The sequence below is a fragment of the Ictidomys tridecemlineatus genome, chromosome 15, assembly GCF_052094955.1.
Source record: "Ictidomys tridecemlineatus isolate mIctTri1 chromosome 15, mIctTri1.hap1, whole genome shotgun sequence".
In the NCBI taxonomy this organism is placed as follows: domain Eukaryota; kingdom Metazoa; phylum Chordata; class Mammalia; order Rodentia; family Sciuridae; genus Ictidomys; species Ictidomys tridecemlineatus.
In genome coordinates this window covers 6,861,024-6,885,815 of record NC_135491.1, presented here as the reverse complement: position 1 = coordinate 6,885,815, position 24,792 = coordinate 6,861,024, and the positions used below count along the sequence as shown (strand labels likewise).

The window sequence follows — 24,792 nt, the reverse complement described above, 5'->3', positions numbered from 1 at the left end:
GTGGTCATCAATTACCAAGTTAGGTTTGGGGGACCACACACATCCTAGGATGGGTGGTATTGATTACTACAGAGTTTCTCCAGTTGTGCTAACTCCAGGACAATGAGGTGTCTGGAAAGTCACTTTGTGTTTCTAAAGCAGAAGATCAGGTTGGTATTCTTGGTTCAGCACAGGTTGTCGATTAGGTGTGTGTGTGTGTGTGTGTGTGTGTGTGTGTGTGTGTGTGTGGTGTGACTTCTGGGCCCCTCACAGAAAGAACTCTGTCTACAGCCTGTGCTTGGAGTCCAAGAGGACCCATTTATTGACACACACATTGCTGTCTCTGCCCCAATCTGAGGTCCCCCTGGTGAGGTGGCCACACCACTGACTAGTTGGTGGTGAGGCTGGGAGGCGGGAGGGAACACCTTCTCTCTCCATGATAACTGAGGAGCTCAGGTCCTTCAGAGTCCTGGGATTTTATGCCCTTGTGCCCAAAGCGGGGTGCCCCAACTTCACAGAGGAAAAGGGAGTTCTAGGTCTGGCATCAGAAACATCTAGAATCAAAGATTCTTCTTCCAAGCTCTCCAGTAGCAGGATCACTCCTCTTCCAGGAGAAGAAAGAGCGTTTGTGCATTTCCGTCCAAATCTAAATGAGTGACGTCCCCTGTTGGTAGGCAGATTTTCTGCACGCACCCCTGCTCTTTTCTGGCAGAACCGATGATTCTTGTAGCAAAACGGCCATGTGGGCTGCCAGTTAGCAGACGGATTTGCTGCCTCGGAAGACGGGCAATGTCGCCAGTTAATCTGTAGAGTTGTTGGGCATCTTTTCTTCCGTGGTCTCCCCAAGCTTGACATTGTTGTCCACAGCTACGAACATCGGGCTTACCTGCTTGGAAGTGATGAGGCTGCTGCTCCACAAGGAGAACACGGAGGCGATGGGAGTCATGCTGAAGGAGGGTCTCTCGGGGTTCCTCCCTGGGGACTGGGAGAACCTCGAAGTCTCCTGGACTTTGTTCTGGGAACTGGAGGTGGATTTCCTCACAGGGTGCTTGAGCCACCTCCCGGGTTTGGAGGAGTCCATGGTCATCGTTTGGAAGGACGCTGTCCCAGAGGTCATGGGGTCCTGGAGGAACCACCAGTGGCAAAGCAGGTAGGCCGGTATCGGCAGAAAGGCGAAGATGCTGAGGAAGGTGACCCAGCCCAGGGCGCTGTTCGGGTAGAGCTGCTTTACTTCCTGGCTCTGGGGGAGAAAGGGAAAATGCAGGAGAGGAAACAGTGACGACTGAGGGGGTTTCGGTCCGTGTGTTCCTGGGCCTGGGATTTCCCAGGGGCTGGGAAGCTGGTTAAAAGGATGCTGCGCCAGTGGGAGTCCAGACCTGGAGTCCTGTGGGTGGTGGACTTGATAAGCGACCCCCCCTCAGTGGGATGGGTGGCCAGGCTTGGGGATCATCTCACCATACTTCTGTTCCAGGCAATATAGGAGGTTTCCTTGTGATGGAGGGGCAGGATGCAGATGGTGAGGAGGGCCAGCAGCCCTGGCAGTGTCACGTAGCACCACAGGAAAGTGAAGGAGGGTCTCAGAAGGCGCCCTAAGTCACGGATCATCTCCTCCCTAAACCTGGGGTGGGCAATGGTCAGGGATAGCTGGGGCTTGAGGGCCTGGCAAGGGTGGGCCTGTGGCCCTTTGGCTTTTTCATAGCTCCCAACTCTTGGGGGCTACCCAGCTCTCTCCTGGGGCTGGATCTCTCGGGCCACCCCATGGGATTCCCTCAGTCCGTGGATCTGCCTTGCCCAGCCTCCATCTTCAGGCCAACCCAGGACTCCCTGTTTTCACAAGACCCACCACTGCCCTGGGGTCACTCCCTGTTGCAACCCTGAAGCTCTCTCACAAACCCTCCTCCCCGCCATGGGGACTGATCAGGCTCCAACATCCCCATAGGAATGGGAGGGGTCCACACACAGCTGGGCAGATCACCTGTGGGCTCCATAGATCCAGGACAGAGCCATATTCTGGAATGTCACAATGGCGACAAGGGTGAGAGGGACCAGGTGGTCATCAAACAAAGACATTATGTAGCTGCCGGCGTGACTGCTGAAGACGAGGCTGCCCAGAAGCCCTCCCAGGCAGACGACAACTAAGACAGAGGTGGGTTTGGTTCTATGGAGGCCTGTATGTAGGGCTCGGTTGGTGTCAAAGTGAATCCTGAAAATCTGGGCTAAACTTGGGGCAAAGGACAACAGGGCAAAGTTTTTGCCGGGTGAGAATCCACATACCTGGGGCCAGGCCGGGACACTTCACGAAGACTGTGGAGTTCTGGAGAGAAAGGACAATGTTCTCCGAGGTTTTTATCAAGGTGCCCAGGCCTGTGATGAACAGAGCCAGGAAGAAGAGGATGGCCCAGAGAGAGGCATGAGGGAGCAATGAGACGGCCTGGGAGAAGGCTGCAAATGTGAGGCCAGGGCCCTCCATGAGCTGTGGGGGAGAAGGGCTCTGAGGCAGTGGTGCATCTGGATGCAGGGATGGTGCAGTAATTGATTAGCAATGTCTAGGCAGTGAGCATGGACACGGCAGATGGAGGGTAAAGTGCCCTTCTGGGTTTTGTTAGCTAGGTGAACTCCACCTCCTGGAGCCTCAGTTTTCTCCAACAAATAGGGATCCCAGGGCTGGTGTATTTAACAACTTAGCAAAGGCCCCAGCACATGGAAATGGTGGTAGAACCAAGATCAGGACTATTACCTGCCCCAGAGATTTAGTTGGTCCACGAGGCTCCTGGGAAACACATTTCCCAGTGTCCTCTGGGGTCTTTGGGAAGCACCTGCCTGTCCCCACAAACGCACCTTTTCCTTCTGCTCTCTGACACTGCAGGACAGGGAGCGGTGGATGACCTGGTACTGGAGGTATCTGGGGAGGTGGATGATCCAGTTCAGGTAGTCCTGGGGGAGCATGAGCAGGATGTTATCTGGGGGCTTGGCCTCCTTGGGTAGCACCCCAACGGATATCAGCTCTATCAGCCTTGAGACACTCCTAAAGGGGAGGTAGAGGAAAAGAAGAGTGGTAGAGAACATGCGGCCCTTCTGCCATCTGCAAACTAGGAAAATTGAGGACCCGGAGGAAAGGGAGTTGTCCAAGATGCCTGTTACTGAGGAATAAGGGTACCCGGACAGGGACAGAAAGCTAATCCAGTGGCCTTGGGGTGAGTCATTGGGAGCCCGCCTAAGGGACAGAAGATTTTATATTTTCTGTAGCTAGTGCTCCTCATTATTATGAGTTACATTTTGTCCCACTTACATTTCCTGCGTTCAAGTCCTAACCCTCATCAGTACTTCAGAATGTAACCTTATTTGGAAAAAGGATCACTGTTAAGATGAGGTCATGCTGGAGTAGGTGGGTCTTAACCTCATCTGGCTGGTGTGCTTCATATAAAGGGGACATTTGGACACAGGTACCCTTACAAGGGAAAATGCCATGTGAAGATGAAGGCAGAAAATAGGGTGATGCATCTACAAGATAAGGAATGTCAGACTGCGAGGAAACACCAGGAGCCAGGAAAGAGACCTAGGCGGACTCATGACACTCAGAAAGAAACCAGCCCGGCATCACAGTGTTCAACACCATACCCATTAGACACATGCTATTTAAATTAGGTTTAATAAAATTAAAAATTTAGTGCCTCAGTCTCATCAGGTACATTTCATCACATTTACCACCTTCATATTCTCAATGGCCACATGTGGCTTGTGGCTATGGTGTTGGACAATGCAGACATAGAACATTTTCCACATCATAGAGATCTACTGCTCGGTGCTTCCCTTGGAGATGTTGGTTCTCAATCTAACCTGTTCATTGGAATGACCAGGGAGTTTTTTAAAGCACAAAACTCAGTTTTTACTGAGCTATAATATACAAACAATAGAAGGTACAGGTACCAAGTATATACCTCAGTGAGTCTGGATGACTGCATATAGCCAACACCCCAATTTCCACCGCACTGGTTACTTAGAGCTCCTTTCTAGTTATTTTCCTTCCATCCCAGAGGCAGTACTAATTTGCAGCAGTACATATTCATTTTATACCTGCTTGCTACAGTCAATATAACAGCTGATTCATCCATATTGTTGCATATATCAATAGTTGTCTTAGTCTGTTTTCTGTTGCTATAACTAAATACTGCAGACTTGGTAATTTTATAAAGAATAAAGGTTTATTTATAAAGGTTTATTCATGGTTCAGGAGAACTAAGGTCAAGGGGACTCATCTGGTGAGAGCCATTTTGCCCGTGGGGACTCCAGAGAGTCTTGAGGTAGCTCAGGGCATCAATCACATGACAAGACAGAGCAAGCTTGTTAGGTCAGGTCTCTCTCTCTTTTTTTTTTTTTTACTGGGGCGGGGACATTTAAGCACTGAGCCACACTCCAAGCCCTTGTTATTTTTGAGACAGGGTCTTGCTAATTTGCCTAGGGCCTTACTAAGTTGCTGAGGCTGGCCTCAAATGTGGGATCCTTCTGCTTCAGCCTCCTGAATTGCTGGGATTGCAGTTGTGTGCCATCACACCTGGCATTTGATGATTTTTTGATGCCATTGTAAATGGTTTTAGTTTAGAAATTTCATTAGCCGTGATTACTAGTACGTAGACATATGGTTATCTTTGTTTAAAGGCTTATATTTTTGTGACTTTCTTAAGTGCCCTTATTTATTTTAGTAATTTTTGTAGATTCTTTAGAGTTTTCCAAATATGCACTTGTACATCTGTGAATAAAGACAGTTTTCCTTTTTCCTAACAGTTCTTTACTATTTTCAGTGGGAAAGAACTTCACTGGAATATTGAAGTGGTTTAAAAAAGAAAAAAGAGGGTTTCATTTCCTTGTTTTCAGCACTAGGGGGGAAGTGTTCAAACTCTCACCACTGGGGAGGATGTCCCCGTAACTTGTCCTGACTACACTAGAAAAGGTTCCCGACTGAGGATGACTTCTCCCCTCCCCCCCAGGAGCCTTTGACAAGGTCTGGAGACTTTTTGGCACAATGGAGGGTGGGTGGGGGTGGAAGCTGCTAAACATTCTACATTGCAGCCTCTGATGCCATCCTAATGAGTGATCTGGGCAAAATTCCAAGGGTCCAGGTAGAGAAACTCTGCCTTAACCGTTGGAGGAAGTGCTGTTTTGTTTCTAATTTGTTGAGAATTTTCATTTTCTTTTTGTCATTGGTTTTTTTCCTTAATCTGTTAATGCAATGAATTGCATGAATTGATTGATTTCTGGAATAAATCCACTTGCTCGTAATGTAAATTGCTAATACTTTAAGAATATTTTCAAAAAGACACTTGAGAAGTATTTCTCCTTCCTTTATTACTGTAAAGGGTTTGTGTTGGGGGCTGGAGCTGTAGCTCAGTGGTAGACGCTTGCCTAGCATGTGTGAGGCACTGGGATTGATCTTCAGCACCACATAAAAATAAATAAAATAAAGGCATTATATCCATCTACAACTAAAAAAAAAAAAAAACAAAAACAAGAACTTGTGTTGGATTAGTTTTACATCTTCCTTGATTATTAGATGGAATTCACTAGGGAAGCAATATGGGCCTAGAATTTTCTTTACGGGAAAGTTTTAAATCATAAATTTAATTTTAAACTCAGAAATGGTGCTATTTAGATTTTCCATTTCTTCTTGTGGCCAGACTTGATAATTTGTACCTTTCAAGGAGTTTGTCTATTTCCTTTACATTGTCAAATTTATTTGTATAAATTTTTCACAATATTCTTTATATATATATGTTGTAGTTCCACACAATACCTTTATTTTATTCATATGTGGTGCTGAGGATGGAACCCAATGCCTCACATGTGCTAGGCAAGCTGAGCCCCAACCCCAGCTGCCCCCGCTCCCCAGTACTCTTTTAATGTTGGCAGGATCTATCGTGGTTAATCCCACCTGTCCCCTCTTTTTTCGTACTGGGATTGAACCCAGGTGTGTCTCTACCACTGAATTATATCCCAGGCCTTTTATTTTTTATTTTGACGCAAGGTCTTGCTAAGTTACTGAGGCTGGCCTCAACTTTATGATCCTTCTGCTGAGACTTTAAGCATCTCTTTGTCATCTCTTTGTTATTCCTGATATTTTAAATTTGTATTTTCTTTATTTTGTATTGAGAGGGAAGTGTTGAAATCTCCAATTACAGTTACACATTTATCTGTTTCTTTAGTGCTGAATTTTTTTCTCCTGTGTGTGTGTGAGAGAGTTTGAATCAGGGCCTAAGCACGTTAAACGCATGCTCCATAGTGAGCCGCACCCTCAGCCCCTATCTTTTTTTCACGTTTCTGTCTTTTAGCTCTGTTATAAGGTGTAAAAACATTTAAATAATGCAGATACCCTGATGAATTTGTCCGTTCCTCAATATGGAAAATCTCTGGTATTATTTGTTTTGACTTTGTTTGACATTAATAGAGGCACAATAGCTTTCTTATAATTATTTCTTGACACGGTATTTTTTTTCCATTCTCTTACTTTAAGCATATTTATATCTTTAAAAAGGACATTTTTTTTTAAAACAGGATATGACTGGGTCTTGAATTATCTAGTCTGACAATTGCTGCCTTTTAAGTGGGGTATTTATTTAATGTAATTATTGATATGGTCTATTTAGGGGGAGGTTACTGAGTGAATCCAGGGATGCTCTACCACTGAGCTACATCCCAGTCCTTTTTAAAAATTAAAAAAAAAAAAAATTCTTTTTTTTTTTTTTTTTAAATTTTAAGACAGGGTCCCTTTTAAGTTGCTGGCCTTGTACTTGTAATCCTTCTGCCTCAGCCTCCTGAGTCGCTGGGATCACAGGCCTGTGCCACCACACCCAGCCGGTTGTCTACCCTGGTGCCATTTATAAAAGTAAATGTCTCATCTATTCCATTTCCCTCCTTTCTCTGCTTAAAACAAACTTTTTTTTTGTAGTTGTGGATGGACACCTTTATTTTATTTATTTATCAAACCCAGGGGCCCTACCCCCAGCTCCCTCTTTGTTCTTTCATGGTTACTTTAGAGCTATGCTATTCAATTCAGTGGCCACTAACAAGATGTGCCTAGAATGTGGTGAACAGGACTGAGGCATTGAATTTTTAGTTTAGTTTTAATTAATTAAAATTTTAAAGAAGATAGGCCTCAGTTATCAAGAAATTTTAAGTATGTTCAGAGCAGCTTGGGCAACTAATGGGATCAAAACATAAATCAAGTTATTTTCCTCCAGTCTCAAGACTATTTAGTATTTCTCTTGGTTCTAAATAGCTGGTGGTGAATTCTCTCATCTTTATCTGAATGGCTTCATTTCACTTTCTTCCTTTGATGATATTTTTGCTGAAAATGGAATGCAGGCTGACAGAGCCTCTTTTTCAGCATTATATAATATTTCAATTCATTTTTTTCTGGCTTACGTGTTTTCTGATGAGAAATCAGCCATAATTTTCATCATTGTATACAAGGTAATCTTTAATTTTTTATTAGTCCAAATATCGTCTGTTTATATTTGGCTTTCAGAAATTTGACCCGGACATACCAAAGTGTGCTATTCTTTGTATTTATCCTGGTTGAAATACAGAGTTTTGGGAATCTGTGAACTGATATTTTTCACTAAACTTGGAAAAACTTTTGCCACTATTTACATGTTTTTCCTCTCCTCTGCTTCCGAAACTCCAATTATATCTATATTGTCTGCATGGGCCATTGAGGCTGTGTTCAGTTTTTCCTCTCTGTGCTTCATGTTGTATAACTTCTGTTTAGTTGTCTTCAAGTTAACTGATCTTTCCTTCTGCTGGTTCCAATCTATACTAAATCCATTCAGTGAAACTCTTACTTAATCTGTATTTTCAGTTCTAGAATTTCTAGAGGGCTTTTTTTACAAGTTCATATCTTTCTTAAGATAACCTTGTTGGGCTGGTGTTGTGACTCAGTGGTAGTGCGCTTACCTAGCATGCGTGAGGCACTGGGTTCAATTCTCAGCACCACATACAAATAAATAAAGGTCCATCAACAACTAAAAAAAAAAAGATACCTTTGTTATCTTCACACATTTTATTAATTCTATTAAATTTCTTACCATACTTACAACAGTTGTTTTAAAGTTCTTCTCTGCTATTTCTAGTATTAGATGGTCTTTGGGTCTTCTTTATCCTCTTGGATATGGGTTACATTTTCCTGATATTTCAGAATGTCTTGTGATTTTTAATTTTATGATGAACATTGTGTGTCAAAAGGCAAATGATAAAGTATGATATTTGTATATTTTGTTTAGTCTTTTTTAAAAAAATTTTTGTTGTAGATGGACACAATACTTTTATTTTATTTATTTTTATTTGGTGCTAAGGATCAAACTCAGTGCCTCACACATGCCAAGTGAGCACTCCACCACTCAGCCATAAGTGCAGCCCCTTTTATTTAGTATTAATGAATTCAAACCTTTTCTCTCCAAAAGCTAGTGTGTTTATGTTTAGAATGAGGGTTAATTATTTCGATTTTTCTGAGTTGGGCTGGGGCTGGTAATGATTTTAACTGAGTTTTTCCTCTGTCTTCAAATGGGATTAAGGGGAGTTTACTTCACCATTGAGCTAATCTCCAACTTTTTAAAAAACTATTAAAAATTTTTTGGTCCCAGGGATTGAATTCTAGGCAATCAACCCCTGAGCCACATCCCCAGCCCTATTTTGTATTTTATTTAGAGACAGGGTCTCACTGAATTGCTTTTGCAGAGGCTGGCTTTGAACTCATGATCCTCCTGCCTCAGCTTCCCAAGCCGCTAGGATTACAGGCATGTGCCACTGTGCCCAGCTAACCTCAACTTTATATACCTCCCATCAGTCACTAATTTCTTGGATGCTGGCAACTTTTTGAGTTGGAGTGGGTTAGATGGTAGCTTTAGATGTTTTTGATTTCTTTTTGTAATTAAGTGGAACCTATGAATCTAAGCACCATAGGTCTCTGCCTGCCAGCCCTGTCTCCATGGAAGCTTTTGCCACTTCCTTAGCATAATTTCTAGGGAGGATGTGAGGATAATTGTTGGATAAAGCAAACTACTTGGGTATTGGGGAGGTTCCTTAAGATCTCAGTACCTAATAGCTATTCATAAAGTTATTAAATACTTCAGATGGTTTCTTCTTATTTGTAGAAAGTCTTTCCATCTACAAAGGCCTGTCCTCCACCCCCATCACCTACATTAGGTACTTACTCCCAGGTATAAAGGCTCTTTGTTCACTATGATTTCTGATTACTCTCTAGGGTTTGGTTACTTAAAGTTTATTTATATCCACTATTCTTCAATAGCTTCATAGGAAAGTATGGTTTTAAATTTTCTCTGTTAAAATTTTGCTGCTACCATGGACTTTTGCACCTTTCAACATCCTAAAGGGAAGAAAAATTCCACTGTGGAGGTTGAAAATCCAATGTCTGGATGTACCCATGACCAAGTAAATCAGGATCTTGGGTAGAGCAGACACAGTGTTTCTAAGGCTCCCTATGATTCAAATATGCAGCTGATGCCAATAATCACTGACTGTGGTCTGAAAGCTGTGGCAGTCTTCTTTGTGAGTTAATTAATTGATTTTGAGATCTTCTTTATTCCATTTACAATAATGGAAAACCTTGGGACAGCCACATCTCTGAGACTGTTTTCTTCTCTCTAAAGCAGGAGAATTAGAATGTTCCCTATTTGTGGTTTTCTCTGAGACTAAATGTGAAGTGATCATTAATGGAGAGGTTCTGAGTTTGTAGGTTCATGGGGCTGGCAGATTGCTAAAGTAGGGGAGGTGGCCCTTCTTCTACCTGCATGGCTGCAATTACTCACTTCTGAACACAGGCATGGCCACTGGTGGTAGCCCAGAACCCCAGCACTAGAAAGATGATGGACGTGGTCAGCATCGAGGTCATCAGGTTTCCCAGGACTACGAGGAAGGTTGTCTTGACAAAGTTGTCCCTTCCAGCCTCGTAGGAGGAGGTGATGATGGTGCCCATGCCGAGGCCCAGGGAATAGAGCACATGGCCTCCTGCCTGACGCCACAGTTCCATCGAGGACAAGGCAGAGAGCTGTGGAATGGGGTAAGAGGAGTTGGGGAGCTGGCTTGCAGGGCAGAACCACCAGTGAGTTGGCAGAGGGGCAGGCTGGGAGGAGAGCAAAGGGATGAAGACTAGGGTCAGACGGAAGGGAGGTGTGGAGCAAGGAGAATCAGAAAATTCTTGGGAGGTTGAGGGAGGAAAAAGATGTGGAGTCTCTGGCCTCACCTCTGTGGTTATCATACGTTCCAGGCTGGCAACTGCACCTTCCAGAAAGAGACATTTGATGAAGATGCAGAGGAGGAAGATGTAGGGGAGGATTATCGAGAAAAACAGCAACTGACCAGGTAGATCAGGATGGAAACCAGGATTCCAGAGAGGTGGGGAGGAAAGAACACAGAGACAAATGTTAAAAAGGGATTGCAGGACTGCGGGCTAGAGAGAGGGAGGCGGGTACTGGTAAGGTGGCCCACAGGGAACAAGTCAGCATATTGGACGTCAGTCTAGGGAGACAACACTGTTCTCTGGAAAGACAAATCTATCAATAAGCTGACTGGTCGTGACGGGGGAAACTCCAACTAGAGAAGGTTTTTAAATGGCAAGGCAAGGACACTGTCAACTCACAGGCTTTGGATAATGGCCCACGTGTGAGCTTAGAGATAGGAACCACAAAGGCGAGGGAGCCAGCGGAGCTGAAGTCTACGTGGGAAGAATTTGAAAGGCGAAGGGAGAGGGAAAGACAACTATGAAAGGGACTTTGTAACATGATTAATACAAATTTCTAAGTTCTTCATTCTGGGGTGGGGTGATAAGGGCTCCCTCCTTCAGTGTGCTCCACCAAACCTCTAGTAAAGTCCACTTTTGTAAGACTGGTTTCTATTGGAGGCTGTAAAGAGAGGGTACATTGAGCCTTCAGGGGTGTGTGATGTAAGCTGACTGCTTGCCCTGATGCTGGGACCGAGGATGAAGGCAGTTAACTAAAATGATCTCGTAAACACAGTGGAATAAATTTTCCACGCAAGGGGAGTATGACTCAGGTGAGAATGGAGTAGAAATATGGATTGACATAAAATACTCTAAACGGGAAACTGGAAAGCAATTGGTGGCAATCAGCTCCTTTAAGAGTTAACATGAACTGGGGCTGGGATTGTGGCTCAGTGGTAGAGCACTCGCTTAGCATGGGCAGGTCCCGGGTTCTAACCACCACATAAAAAATAAAATAAAAAAGGCATTGTGTTGTGTCCATCTATACCTAAAAAAATAAATATTTAAAAAAATTTTTTAAAAAAAGAGTTAACATGAACTGTCAAAATGTAGGAAGGCAGAGGTTGCCCTGCTCACTGGGAGCCTGGGTTCTGATCTGAAAGCTTCCTAAAGGTCTCCAGGAGCAGTGGGCACGAAGATGGTAAAGAGGGAGCTTGGTCAATACGAAGCACTTCTTGATGGGGGTAGCAGTTTTTTAGGGGAGTGGTAGGTACAGCTGCCGTGAGGACAGTAGGGCCTCTTCCGTAGGACCCCGCCTGGAAATTCTGGTGGCTATATCTGAGCTTCTCCCCTGGGTGGGTGGAGGAGTCATGGGGACTGAAGAGCAGTCAACAGAAAGACAAAGAGGACGCAGGGCCACAGTCAGGGTGGCTTACCAACACTGACAAATCGAGCCCCATGATGATAATGATGAAAAGGAAGATCCAAGTTGTTAAGACACCCAGGCTGAGCTTCAGGACGAGGTTCTGGATCCCTTCCTCAATGTGGCCTGAGGCTTCCAGGGTGGTGTGGTACCAGAAGTATTGGTGGGGCACAGTCTGAAGGCAAGAGAAGTCTGGGGGGACCCAGGTGCTTAAGCACCACCTTACTTGGCTCCTGCCCCTGTTCTTCACTTCCTTCCCTTGGGCTCACTTGCTCCTTAGTGCCCCTACTCCCTTGCACTGAGGGCCCCTCTTTCCCTCTGCTCACCAGTGACACTGATGTTCTTCACCAGCGGGCAATAGTCCCAAGGCAGGGGATGGTCAAAGGAATTGGCCAGGTAGTAGAGGCTCCAGGAGAGGACGGCACTGTTATACAAGCTCATCAAAATGCAGACCTGTGGGTGGACATGGTGGACTGCGGAATGGAGCAGGTAGAGACAGAGAACCTGAAGACCACAAGAGGCAATCTGGATTGCCTCTCAGCTGGGCTCCTCACTTACCAGTATACTAGTGTAGCCCATGCCACCTAGCCAGGGAACGAGCTGCTTCCAGACCTGGATGATGTCTACACGCAGCCACCGCCCTATGATCATCTCCATGTACAACAGGGGAATCCCGAAGAAGAGGAGCATGAGTAAGTACATCAGGATGAAGCTACCTGAGGAAGGGAACCAGGATCCATGCCCAGGCAGCCAGGAGTTGTGCCCCATTCTCTCTTCTAGGAGGGTAGGTGCCCGTCCCCAGGTCTCTTCTCCTCCATGACCCAGGAATCTAGGCTCCCAGCCTTAAAACTTTTTTCTTAACCTAAGGGACCCCAAGCCCCTGGGCCTTACCTCCTCCATTCTGTTGACACAGGTAAGGGAAACGCCACATGCTGCCTAGCCCAAGAGAGAAAGCCAAGTGTGTCAAAATGTTCTTAGTTCTTTTAGTCTTCATGAAGTAACTTTGGGTCCTGGTAGTAAAAATTTCCTTGGCCTTGAGGTTCCAGAGCTGGTAATTTTCACTGTAGGGTTTGTTGGTGGACTCTTCATCTGTTGTGTCAGTTAGTTCTTCAAAGGACTCCATGGTGTTCTTCTTACAGAAACACTAACTCCTAAGGTAAACTTAAGGTCACCAAGAACAGCAGACTTCAAGGGACATGTCTCAGACACCAGACCATAAGCTTTATTATAAGAGTTTTTGAGAAATGAGGGCCAGAATTTAAATCTTGGCCCTTCTCTTTTTTTTTTTTTTTTTTTTTAACATTTATTTATTTTTTCTTAGTTCTCGGCGGACACAACATCTTTGTTGGTATGTGGTGCTGCTGAGGATCGAACCCGGGCCGCATGCATGCTAGGCGAGCGCGCTACCGCTTGAGCCACATCCCCAGCCCCCATTGGCCCTTCTCTCCATGAATTATTGACTTGGGACAAATATTCCACCCTCTGAGGCTCAAGTTTTTCTCATCTTACAAGCAGAAATTAATTTCAAAATACTTAATAACTGCTTTGATGTGAACCCTGACCAGTCAGAATGGATGCCAGCCATACACACTGGAATATTAGCTTAACATTAGTCCTCTCTGAAAAGCTTCAAGATGACATAATGGATACAGAGTGACAAGGACACAGCAAATACTGGAGATACTCAGGTTTCCTTCCTTTCTCCTTCTGGTCTACTTGAAAACTTTTAGGCCCAACCAGTGCACATCGACTTCTGGGCCAGTGCCTCCTAAACCTGGATGTCCACCACAGTCACTTGAGGAGCTCTAAAAACATAAAGATTTCTACCTTTCTTTCTCCTAGTCTCACTCTTCTAGATTCCGATTCAGTAAATCTAAGGTAGGTGCAGGGATTGGTAGAACAACAGAGGTTTCGTGGGGGGGTGGGCGGGTGGGGGGTGTTCCACTTCTGGAAAGGTAGTGCAAAGGAGCTTCTGTGGACCTCCTCCCTAAAGAAACAAGTACAACTTACAAGAACGACAGTGAAAAAAAAATCAACATCTCTGGAACTTGTCCTAAGTACATACAGCAAATGATGACATTTATTCATGAAAACCTATAAAAAGTCAGAATATTGAAAGTCTGTGGTATCTAACTATAGCTGCTCCCTCCCCTCCACACCTCGCCCATCATGGCAACTCCACCCAGGATAGAGGGTCTTTCTCCTTAGCTGCTCCTCAAAGCCTACTTCCCAGGAGAGTCAGGCCTTCAACATTCCTCACTCCTTCCAGATATGGGTTGAAAGGCTAAATTGTAGGCAAGTATGGTAAAAAGGCCAGGAGCTTCCTTTGCCACCAGCCTCTAGCTGTAAGGCAGAGGCTCCGCCTCAGGCCTGGTATATCCCAGGACTCTGTCTTCCCTGGATCTAGTTCATTTCTGAGGTAAGTTTACCTGACAGAAGAGGAAAGTTGGTGAGAAGAGAAGAAGTTAATACCCCATCAACAACTTGCTCCTAAAGCAGGGCATGTCTGTCAGCGAGGAGCAGGCCGTTGTCCTCATCCATCTCTGGAGATTTTACCCAGAGATCCTTAATAACAAAGAGTCTGAAGTTCTCTCCAAAATAACTAACTTTATTTGAAATAAAGTGTGAAGGAGTTCAAGCCTAAGGGCATACTCAAAAACTGGAATTTTTAGTGGTAAGCAGTTGGGGGATGCTGGTAGCTTCCAGCAAATACACCAGAGAGAATCAAGTAAAGAGATGGCTGAGAAGATCTGTCCTGGGGTTAGAACAATAAACACTGACCTAAAATAACAACAATAAAAACCTTTAAAGGACCCAAATTTTAATCAAGTGTGGAATTTTAGATCAAGTGTGGAACCATTTATGCCTTACTTTTATTAAAAACAGTAATCAGCTGGCAACTAATGAGCCCTAAAAATTGTGTGTGATCAGGGAAAGACAGCCCTCCTAAAACACTCTCATCCCAGGTGCCAGAGGGTGCATAGGGCTGTGCGCTGGGAGATTTATACACTAGGACCAAGATGAGATCTCTCCCAGGAATGTCAGATTGGCTTAATGTATGAAAATTAATTAATGCAGTACAACCTATCTACTACAGACTAAAGGACAGAACCATATGATCATCTCCATCTATGTAGAAAAATCATGTTAAAATCTCAGTATCTCTCCATGACAAAAACTCCCAACAAACTAGAAGCTGAGGAAATTTTCTTAAAATTCACAGCTAACGTACTTAATGATGAAAGACTGAATTCTTTTCTGATATCAGGAATAAGACTTTAGTGTCCTTTCTTACCACTTCTATTTAGAATTTTACTGGAGGTTCTAGCCAGAGAAATTAGGCAATAAAATGAAATGGAAAAAAAAAAGACATCAAGATTGGAAAGGAAGTACTCCCATATGAAATGATCTTGTATATAGAATATCATAAGGAATCCACAAAAATTACTAGAACTCATAAATAAGTTCAGTAATGTTGCACAATACAAAATCAATATACACAAATCAATGGCATTTCTATATACTTGCAAAAGGTAATCCAAAATTAAATTAAGAAAACAATTCTACGGACAAGAGATCAAAAAGAATAAATAATTTACTAATAATTTATCAAAAGAGAATAAAACATTCTGAAAACTACAAAATGTGTTAAAGAAATTAAAGAAAATCTAATAAATGGAAAGAAATCTCATCTCTATGGATCAGAAAGCTTAATATTGTTAACAGCAGTACTTTTTAAATTGATTTACAGGGTCAAGGTAATCTGTATCAAAATCACAGCTGGCCTCTTTGCAGAAAATGACAACTGATGATAAAATACATATGAAAATGTAAGGGGTCAAAAAAGCCAAAATGAACTCAAGAAACAACATTGTTGGAGGATTCACACTTTCTTACTTCAAATCTTAGTACAATGTTATAGTAATCAAAACAGCATGATACTGGCATAATGTCATGCATATAGATCAACAGAGAACCCAGAAATAAACTTTCATATATATACATATATTCAATTGATTTTCAACAAAGATGGCAAGATTGTTCAATGGGGATCTCTTATAGGTCTAGGCTAATGTGTTTGTGTTTTAGTTTTTAACAAAAAGTTTAAAAAGCAAATAGATAAATTTGCAAATAGGCTACACCATATAGCCTAGGTGTGCTATAGGCCATATCATTTAGCTTTGTGTAAGTATATTCTATGACGTTCACACAATGGCAAAGTTTCTTAGAACATATCCTCATCCTTAAGCAATTCATGGTTGCGTATGAAGTTCAAGAACAGATGAATCTAATTCATGATGGTAGAAGTCAAAGTAGTGATTTCTTCTGGAAGAGTAATATTCTGGGACAGGCACAGTAGAACTTTCTGGGTGATATATGTCTTACGTTTTGGTCTCAGTGGTGGTTTTGTTACCATGCGGGACAAGAGGTTAGGCTTTACCACTCATAGTGCCCCACAGATACTCAGGAATCAAGTTGGTAGGAAAACCAAGTTTATTCAAAGCCAGCTTTGAAGGAACACAGAACAGACTTATTCACCATCATCAGAGAACTCCAGGACAAGGAAAGCTTTTGTAAGAGAAAAGGAGGCCAAATGGGACAAAAGGCAGGGACATACATATGTAGGTTAGTTTAGCCAGAGAACCTCAGTTTCTTTTGCTTCTATCCTCAGCAAAGGAAGTTTTTATTCTCAGTCTGAGGAAGTTGCTCATATTTCAGAGGGATTCTATTTTAGTTACATGAATGTGCATATACATAAAAATTCATTGACCATGTCCTTAAGATTTGTGCACTTCACCATATTTAATCTTTACCTCAGGAAGAAAAAGAAGTTTAAAAAGTATAGTAAGTTTTAAAAGTATATGAGGAGACCAGATAACACAGTGTAAACAATATTGTTTCTGTTGTCTAAAAAGCAACATATAATTGAAATTGATCAGTATTTGGATTATTTGTCTCAGATTCATAGTAAATATACTTCTCATGATCAAGTAAATAAAATATTATGTTAAGAATTTGGCAAAAAAAGTATAAATTACCAAGACCAAAAGCAAAACAAATATGAAGACTAAATTTGTGGATTAAAAAAGTAGGCTTTATACAGCTAAAGAGATAATTAGTAACCTGGAAATCATATCAGAAGAAAATTTCCAGAATAAAAGATGGAGAGACAAAATAATGAAAACTGGAGAAAAGAATGTAAGTAGAAAGAACAAGAAGATATAAACATGAACACCTGTGGTACCAAAGGAGGGAGAATGGGACAAAAACAATATGAAGAAAGGAAAATGCCCGAGAACTTTCTTAGATAAATAAAGGGCACAAACTACAGACTCCAAAAGCTCTTAAATTAGTTTTAAGCCAGGCATGGTGGTGCCCGTCTGTAGCCCCTGGCTCAGGAGGATTGCAAGTTCAAAGTCAGCCTCAGCAACTTAGCAAGACTCTAGGCCACTTAGAGAGACCCTGTCTCAAAAAAATTAAAAAGGCTGGAGATGTGGCTCAGTTTCTAAGCACTCCTGGGTTCAATACCTGGTACAAAAAAAATTTGGAAAGGAAGTAAATTTGTCATTATTTACTGATATGATTGTGTGTGTGTGTGTGTGTGTGTGAGAGTGTGTGTGTGTGTGTGCGCGCCTGTGCGCACGTGTATGAAAGAATCTATAAATAAACTATTGGGATTAATAAGTGGGTTTATCCAGCTTCTGGATACAGGATTCATAGAATATTCATTGAGTAGCATTTCTACACACTAGCAAGGAATAAACAGGTAATGAAAAAAGTTAACAATTAGAATAACAGGAAGATATTTTAAGAGCTTACAAATAAATCGAACTAAAGAATTACAAGACTGCTCTACCAAAACCTGTAGCTATTAAGAGAAATAAAGGTTTTAAGTAAATGGAGAGACGGACCATGTCAACCCATAGTAGTATAGAAATGACAGTATTAAATAGTGATGGGAAACTATATCTTCATATGAAAAAACTGAAATTTGATTTTTATTTGATCCACATCTTATTTGTAAGCACCACAGATTTAAACATGAAAGTCTTTTAAAGTTAATCTGGGAGAAAATTTCCATGATCTTTAGGTTAAGAGTTATTAGACAGTTAGAAAGCACTAACCATACGGAAAACAACAATCAATCTGAATCCATTATAATTCAGAACACCTGTTCATCAAAAGACACCATTAAAAGAATCAAAAGCAAGCCACAGAGTAGGAAAAAAGTTAACACACACAAGAGAGCTCTTATCCAGAATCTGAAACAGAACTCTTTTTTAAAAAAAATATTTTTTTAGTTGCCAATGGACCTTTAATTAATTAATTTATATGCGGGCTGAGAATCCAATCCAGTGCCTCACACACACTAGGCAAGCACTCTACCACTGAGCCACCACCCCAGCCCCTAAAAAAGAACTCCTATGAATCAATAAGAAAAATATAAATAATCAAGTAGAAAAATGCTCAAGAAATTTGAGCATTCTTTCATCAAAGTAGGTCTCCAAATGGTAGTGAGCATATGAAAGGTGATCAAACTCTCCAATCAGCAGGAAAATGGCAATTAAAACCACGTGCCTGCCAGACTAGCTAGAATGAAAAAATAAGAACATCAAATATTGGCAAGAAAGAAGGGCTATGGGAAATCTCATAAGTCGATGGCCAGAATGAAAACTAATAAAAATTATTTTGGGAGATGGGTCAGTATTATTTGTTAAGGATGAATATGTTCCATGATCTGCAATTCCACTCCTAGGTTTAACTGTAACAAAAACAAATGTACTTGTTTAACCAGTACACACATACAGTAATTTTCTTAACAGCATTGTTTGCAACACTCCCAAACAGGAAACAACCCAGAAGTTCACTATAGTCACATATATAAATAGTGATGTGGTCAGTATAAAAGAACACTACACAGAAAAAAAGAAAGAAAGAAAGAAAGAAAGAAATGAACTACAGCTACATTTAAGGGCATGAAAGAATCTCAAAATTTTAACACTGACTGAAAAAGAAGCTACATACACACCATGTGACTTTGTTTATATCCAAGTTAAAAATAATCCAGGCAAAGCTGAACTGAAGTGTTCAAGTCTCCATATTAAGGTAGGAAAATTAGAAATAAAAGTAAAGAGGTGATGATCTTAAGTGTAAAGAGAGTAATACCATCCTGGAGGCAGGGAGGATTGGTATTAGGGAGAGGCTCAGGGAGGTTTCTAGAGTACAGGCAATGTTCTCCTTTTTTGCTAGGATGGCAGGGTTATTTGATTTATAAAAAATCATTGAACTGAATATTTTAGTATTATACAATTTTGGATTTGTATTATATTTTATAATAAAAAAGAGTAGATCCATATTCAAGAACTTAACAAATTTCCAAAATACACCACTAGATGCAAACTCATGCACTACCAAATGCCTGATATTATTTATGTAACAAAAAATCCACATAGGGGCTGGGGTTGAGGCTCAGTGGTAGAGCACTTGCCTAGCATGTGTGAGGCACTGGGTTTGATTCTCAGCATCACATAAAAATAAATAAAATAAAGATCCATTGACAACTAAAAAAATATTTTAAAAAAATCCACATAAAGAAAACAATACATTTGTAAGTACTCACATACATGCATTTAAATGCACAGAAAAGACATTGCTAGTTGCCCTTTCTTACATTACCGCCCTGCCTTCTATTCTTTTCCATTCTCTCTAATCCAGAGAACTCCAACTCTAATTCTATACATCTCATCTCAAATCTTAACTTCCTCCAAGAGCTGACCTTGATCACCTTAGTCACTTCCCACCCTTAACCTGCTCCTCCTGCAGCACCTGGCATATATTTGGAACTCTTCAAAGATGAGCTGATTTTAAAAAAATATTTATTTTTTAGTTGTAGTTGGACACAATACCTTTATTTTATTTATTTATTTTTATGTGTGAGGATTGAACCCAGGGCCTCACACGTGCTAGGCAAGCGCTCTACGGCTGAGCCACAACCCCAGCCCAAGCTGAGGTTTTAATACAGCACCTTGCACAATAGCATCCTTTTACATGCCCAGTGTGATGGCCTCAACAGCCCCTTCCTGGGCAGTCCTGATTAACGTGTTCCACAATCTGTTGACATCTCCTGGAAATGTCATTATGCTGGTATTCAGATTGTAGCTCCCAGACTTTTTCTCTCACGAGGACAGGACTTGCCAGGCACTGAGTTTCCAATTCCAGTTTGAGAAATGTGTGGCCCTTCCCTGGCCCCAACCACTCAAAAGCAACTGCAGACAACCAGATAGGTTTTCACTGCAGGGGGCTGCCTATCAGTCTTCTTGTTGGCAATGCTGTTGCCAACATCTGCTTCTGTAGCAAAGTAGCACACAGTTCATCTCAGTTTAAAATGGTGACTTGAGAGGAAGGGCCATTTTGCTTCCTTCTAGTTTGTCTGAGGTTTTAGTCTAACTAGGTGAAAAGCGTGTACAGTTTTAAAAGTTACCATGATTTTAAGTTGTCTCCTTTTAGGTCCTTTTTGCTCCTTTGTAAGTCAATCTTACAAATTATATATTATTTGCAGATTTTATGTGTATATTTCTTACAAATTGGATATTAGTAACATTTAGGTATTGGATGTTGTTATAGATCATATACAGAATATAAATGCATTAATTTTCTCTAATTTTTAAAAAATACACATATATTGTATATATTGTATATATTCCATGAATATATATTCTATATATTCTGTGTATATTCCACATATATTCCACACATATTCTATGGATAAATACATATATATATATATTTTTCTTAAAAATTAGATACAATTATAGAATATATTACATATATATTGTAGACTGGATAATATTATTAAACATTACATACAGCACACATTATCATATATAATATATGTAATACATATGTATATATTCCATGAATATATATTCTATATATTCTGTGTAACAATATATTAACATGGAATATGTGTGCCTATATATTATAGACTGGATATTAAATTTTACATACAGGACAAAAATCTATAATATATGCCTATGAATATGTTACTTATAAATTGGATCAATAGTGAATATTTTTTTTTCTTCCATTATATCCTGAGTATTTTTTATGTCATATTCTTTAAAAACATGATTTTTAACAGCTGCTTAATTAATATTCCAGTCATTATATAAACTTGACCAAGTCTACCGTTTGCTTAAATCTTCCCAAGAACCTCCCCGCCCTGTTCTGTTGGGTACCACGCCCTTGGAGCGGGGCCCCATTCTCCTGCACAGCCACCCACTCCTCACCCTCTCAGGACTTGTCATCCGCAATTCACACTGCTGCAGAAGCTCCCTCTGCCTGCGGAGCGAGACGTCAATCGTATCTGGTCGCCAATCCGGATGATGACTCCATCTGCGCTCTGGGTCTCGGGGTCCCCTACTCTCCTCCAGGCTCTCAGAAGAATCAAGGAGCCACCACCTGTTTGAAGGCCAGCTAAGAAACTGGTAATAGATGGGACAGTCCCAAGAGTCGGCCTGGGAGTGAGTCCCCGACTCGCTTACAGCATCCCAATCACACTAGCCTGAGCCCTGGTCACCTGCTAGTAAATTGGCTGCTCCAGGGCCCGCCCATCCGTGACCTGAGTGGGAGGAGAGAACCGTGGAGAGGAAGAAAGCGGGAAATCCGGGAGGCGGGCTGGGGGGCGAGGACAAGTTGTAACGCGAGGCTTTCTGCTCCTCCAGGGGGCGTTTACTACCCGCCCCTCAAAGACTCACGACACACGGGATCCCTAAATTACCCTGGAAAGAAAGCAAGACTTTGCCTGGGTTCAGAGCGGGAATGGCGGCTGGAGGAACAGACCTAGCTTCTCGAGGTCAGGAGCCGGGGGCCAACACTCCAGCACCCCCCTTTACCCGCCACTGTCACGCGAGTCTTGAGAAGACCCGTCGCCTCCCAAGCGCTTGGTGAAAGCGGGGACCACCTGGGCGCGCGATGAGAATCCGACGGTCGCAGTCGCCAGAGCCACCCACCGCCATCCAACTACTGGCGATGTTGATATTTGCTGCAGCCGGAAGGCAGTCCACCTTGAGATGCTCCGGTCTGTGGTGCCCCCTATCACTCTCCTGGCTCCAGACCAGCAATTCGTAGCCCACGGCAGGCCTTGGCCTTCCCCACGGTTCCCCCATCTCTGAAACCTGGGGAGCCGCGAGCTTCCGTGAGAAGCACAGTTCAGTTCTTCCCTTTCCTTTCCACTCCATCCTCCCCGACTCCTTGGAGCACCGGCTTTCCAAGCTTATCATTTGAGAAGGCTCTTTGAGGTCACCAGTTCCTAGGTAGATTAGGCCCAGCTTCGCAGCTGTTGGGGCGGTGGGCAGCTGAGTGAGAGTGAGGTCTCGGGCCTTCAGGAAGTCTCTGCAGAAGTTCTAGGGAAGCCTGTTCTTTACAGCAGTACGAGGCCTCAGGTTAGGAGGAAAGGGGAATGGAGGCTTCAGAACACTCCACCACTCAGGGCTCCTCCACAGCCAGATCTGAGCATTATGGAGGTGCCAAAGAAAAATAAAAACATGTGTAAGAAGTCCCTGGGGGAGGGCTGGAAAGCAGTACTGCTGAGGAGACAGATAACAATAAAAATGACACCGAAGAAGACCAAAGGCACTCAAGGAGCTCAAAAGACCTTTTTAAATTAGAAAACATTTAGTTCAGAGGACTGCAAGTTGAAAGACAGCCTCAGCAACTTGGCAAGACCCTGTCTCAAAATAAAATAAAAAAGGACTGGGGATGTGGCTCAGTGGTTAGGTGCCCCTGGGATCAATCCCCAGTACCAAAAATACAAACCAATAAATAAATAACACAAATTTTAAAATAAAAATAGAAAACATGATATTTAAGCTTTATAAGTCAGCAGAGAAATCAAAAGAGAAATAATTACTTTTGAGATATATACTAGTTGTCTGGAAGAATGAGTGGGAAAATGTACTAAATCAGAGATATAAAGTTGTGAAAAAACACAAGAGTAAAAATACTTGAAAGCCACATTGAGAAGCATGTATAACAGGGGTCCTAAAGGAATAAAAGAATGGATGGAGAGGAGACAATAAGTAAACTCGAAGTAGAGGATGATGCCCCCGGATAAAAGAAAAACTTTTAATTGAAAGGCTTTATTGAATTCAACACAGTTCTGAAATCTGTGAACTCCAAGGTGTCGGGGTTTTTAGCCCCCTGTTCCATCCTGACCTGTGGGAGAGATTTGAGGAGCACGCCCCAACCAGGATGAACCAAGAAAGGTAAAGGTTGACTGGCCGCCCACACCCAGCCCTCCCTTGCCAGGAGGACAATCAGAAGCGCCAGGGAGAACAGTCAAAGCAGGATCTTATAGAGAAAACACACACAGCTAATATAATGCACAGGAACCGATCAGGGTAAAGATCAGCAGGGTTGGGAGAATTTACATCTACACCCATCCTACAGGCAGTAATGGAAGACAAGAGCTGTCCTTGAGGGCAGAAGGGTTCTGAGCCTATCCTAGAGGTGGTCCGATTCTTCATCACAACCCACGGCAATGCCTTCTGGCTAATCACTAGGTGTTCTCTTAGCCACATGTGGCCCCAGGACTGGGAAGCGGGTAGCAGCCAGTAAATTAGGTTTCCTCTTTTCTGATGCAACATGGCCCACGTTACATCATGCCCTACACAAGGATTTAGAGAACACTTTAGAGATATCTAGACAAAAATACAAATAACAGGGGCTGGAATTGTAGCTTAGGGGTAGAGCACTAGCACTTGCCTAGCACTTGTGAGGCACTGAGGCACTCCGTCCATTCCTCAGCACCACATAAAAATAAATAAATAAAGGTGCCAGGCATGGGGGCGCCCACCTGTAATCCCAGCCACTTGGGAGGCTGAGGCAGGAGGATCAGGAGTTCAAAGCCAGCCTCAGCAACAATGAGGCGCTAAGCAACTCAGCGAGACCTTGTCTCTAAATAAAATACAAAGTATAAATAAAATACAAAGTAGGGCTGGGGATGTGGCTCAATGGTTGAGTGCTCCTGAGTTTAATCCCCACATCCCCCATAACAAAAATAAATAAATAAATAAATATATTGTGTCCATCTACAACTAAAAAATATTTTTTAAAAAATACAAATAACATAAAAGGGAAAAAGGATCTGGCTGGCATCGGATTTTTCATCTCCAGCAATGGAAGGCAGAAAAAAAATAAAAGAAAGGAACTGAGACCAGAAACCTTCACCCGGTTAGTTATCATTATTCTAGTTATCACTAATTGCCAGGGCAAAACAAAAGGAATTTGATGATATGCAAAGATTTATAGAAAATATCACCCAGCTAACCCCTTTGAGGAAAATCCTTGAGAAAGGACTTTAGCCAAAAGATTAATGAGTAAGACAAAGGACTCAAAAGACAAGGACAATGAGAAGAAATGTGGTAAATGATGGTCCCTGTCTTCTGTTGTGTACATATATATGTACATGTATACAAGTGAAAAGGTATATAATTGTGTGTGTGTTGATGTATTAGATAATGATAAACTGTCCAGGAATGTTGTTATAACCTGGATTTGCATTGTCCCCTAAAGACTAATGCGTTGGGTCCCTGGTGAAGCAATGTTCAGAGGTGGGACTTCCTGAAAGTGATTGGATCATGAGTGCTCTAATGATTAATCCATTGATGGATTCAGAGCAGGATGGAGAGAGATGGGACCTAGTTGAAGGCAGTGGGTCACTGGGTGCATGACTTTGAAGGGTATATTTTGTTCCTGGTTGCTTTCTCTCTTTTTTTCTCTGCTATTGGCTACCAGGAGGTAAATGATTCTGCTCTACCATACCCTGCCCACCATGATGCTCTGCCTCATCTAAGGGCCACTGCAATGGAGCTGGCCAACCATGGACTGAAACCATGGGCCAATGTAAATCTTTCCATCTTTAAGTTGTTTCTTTCAGTATTTTGTTAAAGTAACAGAAAGTTGACTAACACAAATGTATAAAATATTCCAAACAGGAGAATTATTTTGGTACTTAATAGGGATAAACTCTCAGAGAACTTTAATAAAAGTTTCAAACTTCTAGCTCTTATCTCAGGAAAAATCTAGAAATCATGCATTTCTTTCAGAATTGGCAGATCTAATAGGGTAAAAATAGTAAGGACATGGAGAAACTGTAAGG

The 24,792-nt window shown here is 42.2% G+C and overlaps 1 protein-coding gene across 4 annotated transcripts; it reads right to left on the bottom strand.

Annotated features, from left to right (window-relative positions):
- Window positions 1-272: 272 nt before the first annotated feature.
- LOC101955913 (orphan sodium- and chloride-dependent neurotransmitter transporter NTT5) lies at window positions 273-22,308 on the bottom strand. Of its 4 annotated transcripts, XM_078031666.1 has the most exons (12): window positions 20,921-22,306; window positions 12,522-12,781; window positions 12,189-12,346; window positions 11,957-12,083; window positions 11,644-11,822; window positions 10,232-10,342; window positions 9,798-10,036; window positions 2,818-3,004; window positions 2,254-2,452; window positions 1,955-2,114; window positions 1,435-1,597; window positions 273-1,219 (listed from the first exon to the last, which is right to left on the bottom strand). In XM_078031666.1, the coding sequence occupies exons 2-12, from the start codon at window positions 12,751-12,753 to the stop codon at window positions 779-781; spliced, it is 2,196 nt and encodes a 731-aa protein (XP_077887792.1). In that variant the 5' UTR covers window positions 12,754-12,781; window positions 20,921-22,306; the 3' UTR covers window positions 273-778. The 4 variants fall into 4 exon arrangements, with proteins under 4 accessions (XP_077887792.1, XP_077887790.1, XP_077887791.1 ...); XM_078031664.1 differs by having other exon boundaries at window positions 9,798-10,342; window positions 20,921-22,308; XM_078031665.1 differs by having other exon boundaries at window positions 2,254-2,293; window positions 9,798-10,342; window positions 20,921-22,307.
- Between the last annotated feature and the right edge of the window lie 2,484 nt (window positions 22,309-24,792).